Consider the following 17,886-nt stretch of genomic DNA (forward strand, 5'->3'; position numbering starts at 1 on the left):
TCGAGTACTCCAGTTTCTGGAGTGGGACTTGCTGAATTACTGACTCAGAGGTAAGGATGCAGGCAAGGCAGACATCAATAACACACAGTTTACCAACACAGAGTGCAAGGAAGCTCCCTATTGCTTATCCAGTTGGGACAAATACTCATCAAAACATGGGTTTGTTGCTTACTTGAAGTCATCTGGGAGGATTCCCAGCCCCAGTGACAGGTTTATCCCTCTAGACTCCGTCAATGAGATAGGCTGGTCAATATTTAACCCCTAACAGCACCAAAATAACAGATTATCTGGTCATTAGCACTTTGCTGTTTTGTGGGAGCTTGCTGTGCACAAATTGGCAGTTGCATTTCCTAAATTACAACGGTGACTACACTTCAAAAAGGTACTTCATTGACTGTATGGTACTCTGGGTATCCTGAGGCCATGAAAGGCGCTATGTAAATACAAAGATTTTCTTCAATGCTCAACTATAGATCGGTCCAGTTCAGTCTGTCTCAGGGACTTGGATCCAATTTCCTGCCACTAGGCACATCAACTCAACTCAAGAGATTCCACTTGCCATCTCCAGAAGGAGGAGGCACTCACAAGTTTTGGTTTTCACTGTCTAGACTCATACGTAAAGAAATATTTCTCCGGTGAGATATTGGAGCAGCTGTAGAGAGGCATTACCTACCAGGGAGGAATGGAGAAAGTTAGTGAGGGGTGGAAATCATTATAAAATGTAGCAAAAACTAGCGTTAAAACGATGGGAGCAATTTTTACTGACGCTGCCTCGGAGTAGCTGGAAAACTCATTTCAGAAGACAAAGGGCAACAAAGTCCTCGGTAAATGTGTTAACCCTGAACCTAGGCCCCAGCAGTAAAGGACAATTCACTGCATCCACCATTTCCCACATGCTTTTTTAATAAACGCACCTGAAGGTTGCTTCTTCCTGTCATAACTGGGAGAACAGACAGTGGAATTCAGGTGATCTGTGACTGGTTCTGGTTTCTCGTTTAACCCCACAATGGTTGACATTTCTAGGATCCAGCATAGAGGTGTCCCAGTGGGAGGCTGTCTGTACCGAGCGTATTGTAGAACATCTGTAATCCAACGAACCTCCCTCCAAATATCATCCAATTGCTAAAAGTGAAACAAACCTAGCTTGTTACTAAATATAGTTTGGAATAGGGAGGGAAAGGGAGGGATGGAGAGAGAGGGAGAGGAAGAGAGAGGGATAAAGAGAGAGAGAGAGCAAGGGAGAGGGGGAAGGGAAGAAAGAGGGAGGGACAGGGATAGAGCGAGGGATGGGGGGAGAGGGAGAAAGGGGGAGAGAGGGAAAGGGAGGGAAGGGAGGCAGAGGGGAGGGAAAGAAGAGGAATGGAGGTAGAGGGAAAGAGGGGAAGGGAAGGGAGGGAAAGGAAAGGAAGAGCTAAGGAGGGAATGGGAAAGCGGGGGTAGAGAGGGAAGGGAGAGGGAGAGAGAAGGAAGGAGGGAGAGAAAGGAAGGGAGGGAGGGAGAAAGGGAAGTGTGAGTGAATGAGGAAGGAATAGAAAGAAACAGAGTAGGTCTTATCAATCTAAGGATAGCTTGATGCTCCTTTAATTTTTAATTCATTTATGGGATGTAGGCGTCGCTGGCTGGGCCAACATTTAATGCCCATCCCTAATTGTCCTTGAGAAGGTGGTGGTGAGCCATCTTCTTAAATCACTGGAGTCCATGTGGTGTATGTACATCACAATGCTTTTAGGGAAGGTGTTCCAGGATTTTGACCCAGCGACAGTGAAGGAACAACGGTATATTTTCAAGTCAGGATAGTGAGTGGCTTGGAGGGGAACTTCCAGGTGGTGGTGTTCCCATCTATCTACTGTCCTTGTCCTTCTAGATGGTAGCAGGTGTGGGTTTGGAAGGCGCTGTCTAAGGAGCCTTGGTGAGTTCCTGCAGTGCATCTTATAGATGGTCCACTGCTGCCATTGTGTGTCGGTGGTGGAGGGAATGTTTGTGGAAGGGGTGCCAATTAAGCAGGTTGCTATGTCATGAATGGTGTCCAACTTCTTGAGTGTTGTTGGAGCTGCACTCATCCAGGCAACTGGGGAGTATTCCATCACACCCCTAACTTGTACCTTGTAGATGGTGGACAGACTTTGCGGAGTCAGGAGGTGAGTTACTCACCACAGGATTCCTAGCCTCTGACCTGCTCTTGTAGCCACAGTATTTATATGGCTAGTCCAGTTCAGTTTCTGGTCAATGATAACCCCCAGGATGTTGATAGTGGGGGATTCAGCAATAGTAATGCCATTGAATGTCAAGGGACGATGGTTAGATTCTCTCTTGTTGGAGATGGTCATTGTCTGGCACTTGTGTGGTACAAATGTTACTTGCCACTTGTTAGCCCAAGTCTGGATATGTCCAGATTTTGCTGCATTTGGACATGGGCTGCTTCAGTATCTGAGGAGTCATGAATGGTACTGAACATTGTGCAATCATCAGTGAACATCCCTGCTTCTGACCTTATAATGGAATGAAGGTCATTGATGAAGTAGCTGAAGATAGTGGGCCTAGGACACTACCCTGAGGAACTCCTGGAACTGAGGTGATTGACCTCCAACAACAACAAACATCTTCCTTTGTGCTAGGCATGACTCCAACCAGTGGAGAGTTTTCCCCCTGATTCCCATTGACTCCGGTTTTGCTAGGGCTCCTTGATGCCACATTCGGTCAAATGCTGCCTTGACGTCAAGGGCAGTCACTCTCACCTCACCTCGGGAGTTCAGCTCTTTTGTCCATGTTTGAACCAAGGCTTGTATGAGGTCAGGAGCTGAGTGACCCTAGCGGAACCCAAACTGGGCGTCAGTGAGCAGGTTATTGCTAAGCAAGTGCCACTTGATAGCACTGTTGATGACTCCTTCCATCACTTTACTAATGATTGAGGGTAGACTGATGGGGTGGTAATTGGCTGGGTTGGATTTATCCTGCTTTTTGGACACCCCTGTGCAATTTTCCACATTGCCAGGTAGATGCCAGTGTTATAGCTGTACTGGAACAGCTTGGCTAGGGGTGCGGCAAACTCTGGAGCACAATTCTCAGTACCATTGCCAGAATACTGTCAGTCCCCATAGCCTTTTCAGTATCCAGTGCCTTCAGCCATTTCTTGATATCATGTGGAGTGAATTGAATTGGCTGAAGACTGGCATCTGTGATGCTGGGGCGCTCGGGAGGAGGCCGAGGTGCATCATCAGCTCGGCACTTCTGGCTGAAGATTGTTGCAAATGCTTCAGCCTTATCTTGTGCATTGATGTGCTGGGCTCCTCCATCACTGAGGTGGGATATTTGTGGAGCCTCCTCCTCCAGTGAGCTGTTTAATTGTCTATCACCATTCATGACTGGATTTGGCAGGACTGCAGAGCGCAGATCTGATCCGTTGGTTGTGGAAACACATAGCTGTCCATCACTGTTTATACTGTTTGGCACGCAAGAAGTCCTGTGTTGTAGCTTCACCAGGTTGACACCTAATTTTTAGGTACGCCTGGTGCTGCTCCTGCCACGCCCTCCTGCACTCTTCATTGAACCAGGGTTGATCCCCTGGCTTGATGGTAATGGTAGAGTGGGGGATATGCCGGGCCACGAGGTTACAGATTGTGGTTGAGTACAATTCTACTGCTGCTGATGGTCCATTGATGAACAGTCTTGAGTTGCTAGATCTGTTTGAAATCTATCCCATTTAGCATGGTTGTAGTGCCACAGAACACAATGGAGGTATCCTCACTGTGAAGATGGGACTTTGTCTCCACAAGGACTGTGTGGTGGTTGCTCCTACCGATACTGTCATGGACAGATGCATCTGCGGCAGGCAAGTTGGTGAGGATGAGGTCAAGTGTGTTTTTCCCTCTTGCTGGTTCCCTCATCACCTGCTGCAGACCCAGTCTAGCAGCTCTGTCCTTTAGGCCTTGGCCAGCTCGGTCAGTAGTAGTGCTATCGAGCCACTCTCGGTGATGGACATTGAAGTCACCCACCCAGGGTACATTCTGCGCCCTTGCCATGCTCAGTGCTTCCTCTGAGTGGTGTTCAACAGGAAAAGTGCTGCTTCATCAGCTAACAGGGTGGTTGGAAGTACATGGTAATCAGCAGGAGGACTCTTTGCCCATGTTTGACCTGATGCCATGAGATTTCATGGGGTTTGGAGTCGATGTTCAGGACTCCCAGGGCAACTCCCTCCCAACTGTATACCACTGTGCCCCCATCTCTGCTGGGTTTGTCCTGCTGGTGGGAGAGGACATACCCAGGGACGGTGATGGTTGTGCCTGGGACATTATCTGTAAAGTCTGATTCCATGAGTATAACTATGTCAGGTTGTTGCTTGACTAGTCTGTGAGACAAACTCTCTCAATTTTGGCACAAGACCCCAGATATTAGTAAGCAGGACTTTGCAGGGTCGACAGGGCTGGGTTTGCCATTGTCATTTCCTGTGCCTTGGTCAATGCCGGGTGGTCATTTGGTTTCATTCCTTTTTATTGGCTTTTTAGCGGTTCGATTCAACTAGGTGGTGATATAACCAGGCCATTTCAGAGGGCATTTAAGAGTCAACTACATTCTTGTGGATCTGGAGTCACATGTAGGCCAGACCAGGTAAGGATGGCATATTTCCCTCCGTAAAGGGCACTGGTGAACCAGATGGGTTTTTAAGACAATCTACAATAGTTTCATGGTCATCATTAGACTTTTACTTCCAGCACTCAGGTCCCCAGCCATTACCCTGGCTCTCTGGATTACCAGTCCAGTGACAATACCACTAGGCCAACACCTCCCCTATCATTACCATCACTGGTGATGGAACATAACGCTTAATGCACCAGTTACCTGAATGAGGTCTGTAATTTGGCCGTGTTTCTCCTTTGCTTCGATCAATTCAGTGTTATCTATAGCTTCCCTCAAAGCTTGCTGGGATAGCAATGAGTCAAGTTCCAATAGAATTGAAGTCTGGCAGTACTTTGTGAAGAGCTCCTGCTCATAGGTGGAGAAATGCACTGTAATGACCAATTGTTAGAGGTTAATAGAATGTATTATCCTTATAAATATTAATGAACAAGAAAGGAGAAATTATTTTGTGCGATGGTGCTTTGAATTCTATACAGTGGCGGTGTTTTGAATTCTATATGGTGGTGCTGTGTGGAATTCTATAAGGTGGTTTTGTTTTGAACTCTATACAGTGGTGGCTGCCTGTAATTCTATACAACAGTGGTGTTTTGAATTCTATACAATTGTGCTGTTTGGAATTCTATGTGGGGATGGTGTTTAGAATTCTATATGTTGGCGATGTTTGGAATTCTATGTGGTGGTTTTGTTTTGAATTCTACACAGCGGCGCTGTTTGGAATTCTATATGGTAGTTTTATTTTGAATTCTATACAGTGGTGATGTTTGGAATTCTATATAATGGTGCTATCTGGAATTCTATATAGTGGTGGTGTTTAGAATTCTATATGTTGGTGCTATTTGGAATCTATACAGTGGCGCTGTTTGGAATTCCAAATGGTGGTGGTGTTTTGAATTCTATACAATTGTGCTGTTTTGAATTCTATATGTTGGTGCTGTTTGGAATTCTATACAGTGGTGATGTGTGGAATTCTATACAGAGGTGGTGCTATTTGGAATTCTATATGGTGTGTATGATCGTGATGAGAGAGACACATTGGATTTCTACATATGGAATGACCTATGAGTTTAGCTACTGTTGACTGTACCAGGATGTGTTAGTTAAAAATAATAATTAAGGAAATTAACAGTATTTAACTGTGTTTTGCATTTACATTAATAAGACTATCTAAACCCGCTTAAAGGAACATCACACACTGACAATGAAATAATTGGGACAATATGGTGAAATTGGCATTAATGAACCAACATTGAGTGTCATGAAGCTGGAATGAATGGATACAACACAGGAGACCATTCAGCACATGCTTGTGCAAAGGTGGGTAGATGGAATTAAGATACAGATCAGCCATGATTTAGTTGAATAGCGGAATAGACTCAAGTGGCTGAATGACCTACCCTTGTCCCTAAGTTCCTATTTTTCAACTCCTCTGATCATCTTAAACATCATAATTAGATCTCCTCTTAACCCTCTATTCACAAGGGAACACAAGTTAGTCCATGCAACCTGTCCTCCTAATTCAACCCTTTAAGCCTGGTATCTTTCCGGAAAATCATGGCTGATTCTCTTCATTGACTTCACTTTCCTGCCCTATTCTCATATCGCTTGATTCTCTCAGTGTTTACAATGAATTGTTCTGTCTTGAATATACTCATCGGCTGAGCATCCACAGCTCTCTGGGGTAGAGAATTCCAAAGATTTGCAACTCTCTGAGTGAAGAAATCTTTCCTCATCTCAGTCCAAAATGGCCAACTCCCTAACCTGAAACTGCGACTCCAGTTCTAGACTTGCCAGAATTTACATAAGGATGTTGTATAGCAACATATCTATTAACTAGTTTTTCTTCAATTTTGTTTTGAGAATGAGGTCAGTGGGACTGATTCAAATATTTTTCCCAATTTCATTCACCCCAGATTGAGAGATGAGAAAGACTCGCATTTATAGAGCGCCTTTCAAAACCTCAGGGTGTCCCCATGGTGCTTCACAGCTGATCAAGTACTTTTGAAGTGAAGTCAACTTTAATATACTATGGTTAGCTGCAAGATAAAGCTCCCTCAACCCCACCCCAACAAATGTGTCTCACTCCCCACTTCCGGGACAGCATTCCATACTGGACTAGGATAACATTTTTCTCTTCTCCACGTTGAACATCCAGAATTCCTGGGTGGAATGCCCAAATTAGGGATTTTTCTTTGCTATAGGCCCATGTGCACCATGAACTGCATTGAAACTGCCAAAAATCGCTTAATATAAAAAGTTCCTGGCTCAGAGAAAGATTGAGAAGTGGAGCCTACAGATGAGGAAGATCTTGTGTTGATCCATCTAGTGCTGCATAAACGTATCTCGGGCATCTAAAAAATTCAACATTTTATGACTTCATGTTGGGCTTGGGTATTAAAGGTTATGGAACAAAGGAAGCTAAGAAGCATGTTTCAATTGAATGGTGGAACAGGCTCAAGGGGCTGAATGGCCTCCTCCTGTTCCTATGTTATATGTGAATATAAATCAGTTCCCAATGGCCTTACCCACCAAGCTCGAAGATCTGAAGTGGCAGGGTAAGAAACCCAGAGGGATGTCCATCCTGTCCTGGGGCCGAACACACATCATCTGAGGGAGGCAGCAATAAAAGGAAGGAGACCGTCTCTCCAAACTCCAGCACTTCCTGTGTGTACAGACGAAAATCTACAGCCTAAAAACCGAGAAAAAATTTCAGGTTACAGTTCTGCTCGGAAGTCTCCATGCCCAAGTTGAATGCGAGTGACACAGCGGCACAAACAGGTATGATTGATAGTAGTTGACCAGAAACTCACCCTGACCAACTACATAAATACCGTGGTTGCAAGAGCGGGTCAGAGGCTGCGAATTCTGCAACGAGTAGCTGACCTCCTGACTCCCCAAAGCCTGTCCACTGTCCACAAGGCACAAGTCAGGAGTGTGATGGAATACTCTCTACTTGCCTGGATGAGTACAGCTCCAACAACACTTAAGAAGCTCAGCACCATCCAGGACAAAGCAAACTGCTTGATCAGTACTACCTACACTCTAAATCTCAAGAAACTTGACACCACCACAAAGCAGCCACTAGATTGGCACCCCATTGACCACCTTAAACATTCACTCCCTCCACCACTGACGCACAGTGGCAGCAGTGTATACCATCTACAAGATGCACTGCAGCAACTCATCAAGGCTCCTTCAACTGCACCTCCCAAACCAGTGACCTCCACCACTTAGAAGAACACCATCATTCTAAAGTTCCCCTCCAAGTCACACGCCATCCTGAATTGGAAATATATCACCATTCCTCATTGTTCATGTGCCAAAATCCTGGAACTCCCTCCCTAATACCCCTTTGGGAGTACCATCACTACATGGGCTGCAGCAGTTCAAGAGGAGCCATTACCACCTTCTCAAGGACAACTAGAGATGGGCAATAAATGCTGAGCTTGCTACTGATTGCCACATCTCATGACTATTTAAAAAGAACACAGGTTCCCTCTAACCCAAAAATATTCAATCTCAGAAAGGGAATGTATCACTTCCATTCCTCCTAACTGGTGACCATTCTGAATCAAATGGCCAACCTCATACCTGTTTGTATTATTGTTGTCAGGTTGGGTTAGAGCAGGCTTGTCCAAGGCCTGGCCTGCGGGCAGAATGCGGCCCCCAAGGCATTTTCATCCGGCCCGCCATGTTGTTGGAGTCAACCGGCCAAGGCAGAATTCTTATTCCCAGACAGAATTTTGAGAAATGCTCAGAGCCTGCTCATCCAATCATAGGCTGGTTCCACCCTACATTGGCTACTCATAGGCAGCCACTAGTGGGCCTATCAGCAGCCCATCTGGGGTGGAACCAGCCTGTGACTGGACAAGTGTCCAGTTGTCAGGTAGGATTCTGATATCTCCGTTTCTGGCTGGGGAGCTCAGAGCCACAGGTAAGTTCATCAGGGTACGGGTGCTAGGTGTGGGGGTGCTCAGAGCTTTGGTGATGGGGGGGGGGTGGGGGCGACGACTGGAGCTGGCAGGCTGGGTGACATCGGCCTCGACCTCAACCTTGGCCCTGAACTCCGGAGCCCCGGAACTCATGAAGCTTCGGGCGGCCTCAATTTTAGTTTTCACTGGAGGGAGATGCTCAGTGATGGTGGCCCCTGCACCTCAGGCAGGCTCCATTTTATTTTTCACCCCGTTCTTGGAGCTGGCGGGGCGGGACCTCAGGTGGTCTCACCGTGAATTTGATCAGGGCTGAGCTGGGCCTTGTTGCCTCTTGTGGAGGGAAGGGCAGAGCAGGGCCTGGGGGTGGGGGGGCAATGCTAAAAGGGATGGGGAGATTCCTCAATCAGGCCCTGCCACTGCTATCTTTGAGGGGAAAGGTGGGGGATTTACTGAGAACTTTATCGCTGGCTATAATGCTGTGCTTTTTCCTACCACTGTTTATAATATACTTTTTCCCTATCCTTTTACAGTGATCACTTGGCTTGCGCTTACTCCCTTGGGTGATTTAGAAAAGCAACATTCCCACTCCAGGACAGTTGATTATCACCATTCCCCATCACAATAGCTATTGATTAATGATGGCGAGCCCCTCAGGACCCTCTGCGAGAAAGGAAAAAGGAGAGGAGAAAGAGAGTGGACTAGGAAGGCCAAGTCTTCAAAGCCTCCTGGACCGATGACTTCTTTACTGTTGAGCACCACGGTCCATAATGTGCCTGATATGCCAGGTGAAGATAGCCGTCTTCAAGGAAGACAACGTCAAGTGGCATTATCTTACAAAACACGCGGGCAGATTTGACAGCGTCAGAGGTCAGGCGAGAATCGACCGGGTGAAATCACTGAAGCAAAACATCATCAGGCAGCGATCCCTCTTCAAGGCTGCAAACTAGGCTTCCGAGCAATTTCAGTTTTTTTAATTGCTGAAGCGATAGCCAAGAAAGGGAAACCATTGTCTGATGGGAAATTTGTGAAAGACTGCTTGGGCCTATTTTGCATCTGTGGTGCGCCCTGATAAATGGTCAATGGTAGAGAGAACTAGCCTTTCGTACCAGAGCATTGCTAGAAGAGTGAATGACCAAGCAGCCACATTCAGAGTTCCCTAGCCAAAAGACTCAATGCCTGTGAGTTTTGCAGTCTGGGACTCGGTAAGCACGGATGTGAGTGATATTACTCAACTCATAATCTTTGCAAGAGGGGTTATGAAAACTTTCAAAGTCATTGAGGAACTGCTGAACTCTGTCCAATGAAAGGCACAACAACAGGCCAAGACATTTTCCATGAAGTGCTCTGTGCCTTGATAAAATTCAGTCTTCCAGAGGACAAACTTTGCGGCCTGACAACCAATGGAGCTCCTTCGGTGAGAGGAAAGCACAATGGATTCGTCAGTCTGATGCTCAAATCATTGCCTCAAGAAGCTATCACACATCACTGCATCGTCCAAGAGCAGCCGCATGCAAAGACCCTGGAGATGAAACATATGATGGAGAAGGTTCCCTCAACAGTCAATTTCATCAGGTCCAAGGGGCTTAATCAGAGACAGTCCCGAGGCTTTCTGACAGAGGTAGGCTCACAGCATGAGGACGTCATTTAATTCAGCCAGGTCCGCTGGCTCAGCAAAGCGGCCACATTCGCCAGAATCTGGGCACTACTTGAAGAGATAAAAATCTTCATGACAAACAGGTAAAGATGTGAGCTTCATGCATGATGATGCATGGCTGAATGACTTGGCATTCATAGTCGACATCACTAGGCTTCTTGTGGGCCTGAATGTGAAACTGCAGGGAAAGGATCAGTTTGTCAACGGACTGTATGAGCACGTCCATGCGTCCTTTCAGAAGTTGGAATTGCTTCAGAAACAAGCTGGCTATGAAGAAAGTTGTCCATCTCTCAACGCTCTCCACCAGGCATGCTGACAGAGTGGACCATGATGACAGAGTGGACCATGATAAGTGTGCTGCACTGATCAGTGGCTTGAGAGATGAATTCAAGCACAGACTTGTGGATTTCAGGGGGCACAGGGACGAGGTGAAACTCTTTGTAGATCCATTTGGGGCTGATGCCGCTGAGGTGTTCAAGATGGAGCTAAGTGAGATACGGAATGACAGTGCCCTGAAGAGAGCTTTTATGTTCCCTCTGATTCCTACCCAAACCTATCAAGACATGTCCGTCGCTTCAGTACATTGTCTGGCAGCACATGTTGCAGCGAGCAGCACTGTTCACAAATGAAAAGCACCAAGTCCAAATCACAATCGCTACTGACAGACGAGCATCCTTCTGGAATACTCCATATCGGCATCTCAAGTGTGAGGGCGGACATCGACTTCTGGTGTAAGCAGAAGCAATATCAGTTGTTTCACTGAATCCTTGTTCACTGTGGTGTAGAAAAGGTAAAGGGATTAAATTAGTCTCCTCATGTAAACCCTGCTCATAAAAGATACAGATTTCTGTTACTGGGTATAAATTTCAAATCATCCGGCTGTTTCCCTTTCCTCCCAGAAGCTGTGCACAGAGACACTGGCGAGCGAGGGAGGAATGGAAATGTGGTCCTACACATGAAGAGGCTGGACAGGAATGCAGCATCAGGATCACCGCTGAGAGATGGGAATCGGGTCTGGGACACTCCATGGTGCTACATCGGGTCCATGGGCAGGCATCGGGTTCTTATGCTGGGAGGAACATCAAGTGAAATGCCAGTTGTCTCACTGAATCAGTGCTGAATGCGGTGTGCAGAAGGTAAAGTGATAAGTTAGTCTTCTCATCTGCAGCTTGATTATAGCGATGAAGATTTGTGCTGTTTGGAGCGACAGTGAGATAAATTTCCATTCCTCTAAGCCAGTTCCCTTTCCTTTTCAAAACTTGTGCTTGGACACACACCCCCTCCCCCTCAAACGAGAGAAAATTCGAAATTTGGCCCTCCGAGCGAAGAGGTTACTCAAGCCTGGATTAGAGTGAACTTCAGGACCAGGGTCAAAGGGCAATGAGGATTAAAAAAAAAATCCAAATCCCTAAAATCTGACAATGGAAAACTCTGGAAATACAGAACAAGTCCATCAGCACTCGAAGAGAATGTAGGAACAGGTGGAGGCCATTCAGCCTCTTGAGTCTTTCCCACCATTCACTTAGATCACAGCTAATCTGCATTTTAACTCTGTCTACCCACCTTAGTTCCATAACCCTTTAGACACTTGCCTGATAAAAATCCATCAATTTCAGCTTTAAAAGTTTCAATTGACCTCCCGCCTCAACAGCCCTTTTTTTAAGGGGGAGAGAGTTCCCGATTTCAGGAGAAAAGATGGTTTGAATCATTTCGGGGGTATTTTGTGCCAGTTCCCTACTGAAGGTGGGTTGAAGGTGTATCCCTCTTATCAGGTGCTGACAGACCTACTGTGTATTTCCCATTCAAACCGACAGCGTTTGAAGTAGCTATACTGTCCAATGCTAAAGGAGGTTGTTGTCGCAATGTGTAAATTGTAGGCAGTGTTGTTACCTGACCAAGAGGCATGTCCAGTTGCTGAAGGAGGCTTTTCACAGCTGTACGTAGGCCATCTAGGAAAGAGCACACTGAGCGCCCTGCGTTTCCCTCTGTGGCGACGGAATCCGTCAGAGATGACACATTTCGTAACCACTCCCACTCCTCCCTGTAATCAGCAAAATGGGATGAGATATGTCACCGGAGTCTAGACCGAGATGCACTGTTCGTCTGCTGGCACTGTGAAGCAAGCCGGTAAATACAATTGCTGAATCGACGGAGTGAGAGGTGGCAGCATTCTTGTTCTTTTGCGTTAGATTGAAATTGCTGTGTAGATACTTGACACAGACTGCCTAATGCAACAGCCTGTTTTCTTTATACCTTTGCAGCACAGTACTTGTGACATATCTTGTCATACACTGATCTGCCAGTTTCATCTGCAGTGCCTTGGGAAGCGATGCAGAGAGATCAGAGGATTCCCCAGAGGACAACCTGTCTGGATTAGGTTGTCTGGAGTTATGTTGGCTGGTGGTGAGAGGGGTAGGTTAACTGGGGGTGATTGTCTAGGCCAAGTCATCTGTGGGCAGGTGGTCTGGGGATAAATGCAAATATATCGCATAATGACAGCATTAAAACAACGCCAAAAAGGAGTTTATGTACCAGTTCAACCTGTGAGCTCATAAGCTCAACATTAACAAATCTTAAGTAATAGAGGGATCTTTAATCTTTCATGGGATATTGGTGTCGTTGGCAAGGCCAGCACTTGTTGCCCATCCCTAATTGCCCTTTAACTGAGTGGCTTGCTAGGCCATTTCAGAGGGCAGTTAAGAGTCAACCACATTGCTGTGGGTCTGGAGTCACATGTAGGCTAGACCAGGTGAGGATGGCAGATTTCCTTCCCTAAAGGACATTAGTGAACCAGATGGGTTTGATGGTTGTCATGGTCACCATTACTGAGACAAGCTTTTAATTCCAGAATTATTAACTGAAATTAAATTCCACCAGCTGCTGCGGTGGGATTTGAACCCATGTCCCCAGTGCATTAGCCTGGGTTTCTGTGTTACCAGTCCAATGACATTACCGCTACACAACCACAATATGAAGGGATACCATTGAGAACCCAGACAATAGAACAAGATGCACGAATTCGCAGGATAAGAAAAGTCATTTGGTCCATCTTGGTTCCTTTGTCTAAAATGACCCAAAGTTCCCCAAATGCAACATCCAATTGCCCCTGAAATGATTCCAGGGATTTTGTTTCCATCACTCTATTTGTAACTTTCTTCCAAATGTTATTGGTTCTGTACGAAGATCTTCCTGATATCAGCCCTACAGTTGCCTTTACTGGGTTGAAGCTATGGCCCTTGTCCTATTTTTGCAATTCAATTTAAAGCAGTCTTACAGATTCTCCAATCTCTCAGGAGCATACAGCACAAACTGAAAAACCCCATGTTTCTCAACTCAGTGAACACTAGGAGCTGTGTCCGGCCAAAGGAAGAGTCCCCAGTCAGCCAGAAGGAGTCCAAGCCATTGAGGTAATGTTGCCAACTCTGGTGGGTCACATGACCCTCCTACCCACTAACTACCCTGCCCTCACCACTGCCACCATTGGTCATTCATCATGTCTGTCCACACTTCAACCCCTCCAAAAGCAGAAACACTTTCCATTAGCCAATTGCTGGATTCTGGGTTGCTGGGAGTAGTGTCCAGGCGATTCCACTTGGTTAGGCAACCCAATGCTGGGATCTTGGACGGGGAAACACTGTCCAGACAATAGGCTCAGCCTTATGATGGGACAGGAAGTGGGTGGGCAGCAACTAAGGTGAGAGCATGAGGAACCGACACACCATGGGACAATCAAAGGAGGTGGCATCAATATCAGAATGAAAGAAAAATGGATTTAAAAAAAAGAGGTTCCAATTGAGGAACTGACGGCCTAAAATTATAATGGGGAAAATCTCGATCATTCCCAATACCTGGATACATTTTTGTTGTCCCGAATCTTGGTGTGACAGAGAATGTTGGGCACCCTGTAAGGGACGAGGACTTTAATCTGATCCACAGAGCTGCAGAGTTTTAGGTAACCGAGGTAGAGGCCTGGAGGTAAGGTCTGGTTGATTCTCAGGTGATAGTCCAGTTTGTCCTGGAGAAGAACAAAAATAAAAGGGTCAATGTGGGCGGCTTATTCTTGTTAACAAATAAATGAGAGAGCCCTTCACCCCACCCACTCCACAAACTCTTCCTGGGCAGGAGAATATGCAGGGCTCATTATAAACCAGCTCACCGGAAGAGGATCCTAGCTGATGGGCCAGTATGCCTGTTTTAATCTTTACCCTGTAACACCAACTGGTGTAAGATCATGGATTCACCTTCTCCTGACTGGAGGCGGGGGTTTAGGATGAAGCTGCCAATTTGTATATCAGCTGCACACACATGGCATCAATTCACAGGAGGCGCAGTTACATCCAGGATACTGAAGCTCGGAATAGATTCCAAACATCGGGGGGGTCCAATTTAATATCAAGCGGCAGAATGAATCTATACCTGCCCATTCTGGAGGAGGGGAGGCACTGGTGGAATGTGTCCGTATCCCACCCGTTCCCTGGGGAGGGGAATCCATATCCGTTCCTGGGAGTGACATAGTTACCGACCGTTGTATGATGTTGTATGTGCCCACATGCCATTGTAATGTAAAGGTGCTCAGCAGAGCAAGGATTAATGTGGAATTGGAGAATGGCACCGCCCACGGTATTATGTACAGCGCCTCATGGTAGTAGACTGAAAGAACAATCTAGAGACTCTGGAACCAGCCTGCATGGAAGTAACAGCGCCATGCATGACAATAACATGGGATCTGTAAATAGTTAAAGGTTAACAATAAAGGGTTCATGTTTAAATATACAAGCCTCAAGATCTCATCACTAAGACACCACCATGCACCTATTACAACTTGGTTGGCAACGGTGGGATATCAGCACTATCAGCATAGTACAACACAGCTGGTAGCGGTAGTCGCTTCTACAAGATATCACATCAGAGATGCTACCACAATCTGACACGGTGATCTGGAGTGTTATGAAAGGTGGCAGCTGAATGTATGAACCCAGAACAGCATCTCAAGGTATGAAACACTAAAGGCAACTGAAGCCTAACTAGAGGGATGTGCAACTAAGAAGAAAACTTGATGAAAAAGTTGAAGAAGCTTCAGGAGACTTGGAAGTGAGGAATCCACAGTGTGAGTGGAAGTCCACTACAGAAAATTGCAAGAACCTGAGTGACTCAGTTCACGGGATAGTGAGCAAAAATACAAATAAGAAGCTGTACTTATGTTAGAGAATGGGTGGTGGTTCCAGGGCTCAGCAGAGTGCAGCAGTGGTGGTCATTGCTGCACTAAAGTTAAAAAAAATTCGGCTGGCAGAGTAAAGAGGAAAAACTGCAGAGCACAGTAAAAAAAAAGTCCCTTTAGAGTTTAAAAGAAAGAGAATTGCTGCTGTTCTGAAGGAACATATAGGAAAAGGCAAGCAGACCAATGGCAAGAAGCACTGCAGCTTTAAGTACAAAAAAAGCGCGCCTGCCGAAACACCCAAAGTGCAAAGTTCACAGGACCTAGAGAGAAAAAGGAAAGAATCACAGAGAAAAGCAATACTCCTACCTTAAAAGTTTAGGAGCTCAAAAACAAAAGCAGCCACAATCGCCACAGAGCCCGAAAGCACAAAAGCGCAGGAAATAACCCTCAATTCCATAGTTGGCAAATCAAAGCAGGAGTTGGGAAAACTCAACCAGATGTACAGCTAAACAAAATAGCAGGCAGAAAAGGCATGCAAAGAATTGCAGCACTAAAAGACTCCTTGAAGAATCAATATGTAGCTATGGAACAACATGAGGAGCTAAAAAGGACGATGAATATTACTTCACACAAAGCTGCGTTGGAAATATCAGTAGCAATAAAACAACGCACTAAAGCCCAGAGTGAGTTGGCAACAGTTGAAAGAACAACTGATTGTCCTTCAAGATCAAATGCAAAAGGAATGCCTAACCATTTAGCAATATGAAGAAATGAAGACTGTCTTAAACAGCAGAATGGAAGCACAGCAGGAGAAACTCAAAGAGACTCTGCTGAGTTACAGGAAAACTCAAGGTGAAGCAAGCAAGCTTCGCAAAGAAAAGAAAAACTTGTTGAAAGATCTTCACACGTTACAAGAATCCCTTTGGTCAAAGTTTATTCCTCTGGAAAATTATGAAAAGAAGCAAAATGAATGTATTGTCACTCTGAACAAGCGAAGAACCAGTTGGCAGAGAAGACTCAGCAATGTTCCATATTCCAGGAGGAAGCTGAAACCTACATGAAACAGACTGAAGAGCTGAAGAAGCAGTTGAATGGAAAAGAGGAGGCATTGAAAGGAAAAACCATGGAATTTTCCGAACTGCGAGCGGATAATGAAGTCAAGTGTAGCACAATTACAGAACTGAAACAAGATAAGACCTTCCCGGAGGCAGACCTGGCCAACAGTGAATCCAAACTGAAGGACAAGGACAATGTTCTGTTGCAGACAGAGAAAGCAAAGACAGAAATAAGATTGGAAAATGTAAATCCGACACTGAAGGGTGAGGAACTAGAAGATATGGAGAATAATACCACCCATGTAATGATGTATAGAGTCACATGGTAATAGACTGAGAGAACAGTCTAGACAGAACACACTGGAACCAGCCTGCATGGAAGTAATAGCACCATGCATGACAGTAACCTGAGATCTGTAAATAGTTAAAGGTTAACAATAAAGGGTTCACGTTAAATATACAAGTCTCAAGATCTCATCACTGACACATCTAAAGAACTCACATTACAACACTGACTACATTGTGAGGCTGTTACTGCCTCAGCAACTTCAGAAAGTTACAATGGACTTCAACCTGTCCAATGATCACCAGTCATACCAGTTGTATCAAGCAACATTGATAGAACAACATGGTTCAGGATGGACAGGGTGAGAGGTGAACGGGACTAGGGTGAGTCAGGAAACAGGTAGCAGAATGAGCTGAAACTTATGGAGGGTGGTAGACAGGAGGCCGACCAGGTGAGCATTGGAATAGTTGAGTCTGGAGGTGACAAAGGTGTGGGTGAGAGTTTCAGCAGCAGATGAGGTGAGGTATGAGCTTAAGTGGACGATACCAGAAAGTAGATGCAGGTCACCACTGTGACAAGGTTCAATGGCTGAATAGGACACTCAATCTGGTCCAGTAGCTAGGGATGGGGATGGAGCTTGTAACAGGGGCTGAAGACAATGACTTTAGTCTTCTCAATGTTTAGCTAGAGGAAACTGTAGCCTTTCCAGGACTAGATGTGGGACAAGCAGTTTGATAGCACAGATATAGAGGAGGAATCAAGAGAAGGGATGGAGAAGTAGAGCTGGATATCATCAATATACAGATGGACACTGCTCCATATCTGTGCATGATGCCTCCAAGGGGTGGTAGGTAGTGGTGGGAGCTGAGGATAATTTTTTGGAAATTTGTGGAGGTAATGGTAAGAAGCCACTGCTGGAGATGCTCTGTCTATGATTGGATAGGTGTAGTACCAGACAAGGGCAGTGACGTTCAGATGGAGGAAGGAGGAGGTGTTGGAGGAAAATTATTGAGTCAACAGTGAAAGAACACTGAGAGGTCAAGGAGGACTCAAACTGCACAACAGTTATAGTCACAATGTATGTCATTAATGACTTGGATTTGGGTTGTTTCAGTCCAGGGTCAGCGGCAGTGACCCAATTGGAGAGATTCAGATATGTAGCTGAATGA

The 17,886-nt window shown here is 45.7% G+C and overlaps 1 protein-coding gene across 2 annotated transcripts in view; it reads right to left on the minus strand.

Moving 5' to 3' along the window:
• LOC144669553 (ankyrin repeat and fibronectin type-III domain-containing protein 1-like) overlaps positions 1 to 17,886 on the minus strand; it is a 115,411-nt gene that overhangs the window by 5,048 nt on the left and 92,477 nt on the right. For both annotated transcript variants that reach the window (XM_078532036.1, XM_078532035.1), the window contains exons 14-18: positions 14,067 to 14,233; positions 12,109 to 12,259; positions 7,162 to 7,321; positions 4,837 to 5,003; positions 915 to 1,122 (exon numbers count right to left, since the gene is read on the minus strand). In XM_078532036.1, coding sequence (XP_078388162.1) covers positions 915 to 1,122; positions 4,837 to 5,003; positions 7,162 to 7,321; positions 12,109 to 12,259; positions 14,067 to 14,233 — 853 coding nt within the window. The remainder of the gene's footprint in view (positions 1 to 914; positions 1,123 to 4,836; positions 5,004 to 7,161; positions 7,322 to 12,108; positions 12,260 to 14,066; positions 14,234 to 17,886) is intronic.

This window comes from Cetorhinus maximus, chromosome 29 (assembly GCF_964194155.1).
Source record: "Cetorhinus maximus chromosome 29, sCetMax3.hap1.1, whole genome shotgun sequence".
NCBI classification, from domain to species: Eukaryota; Metazoa; Chordata; class Chondrichthyes; order Lamniformes; family Cetorhinidae; genus Cetorhinus; species Cetorhinus maximus.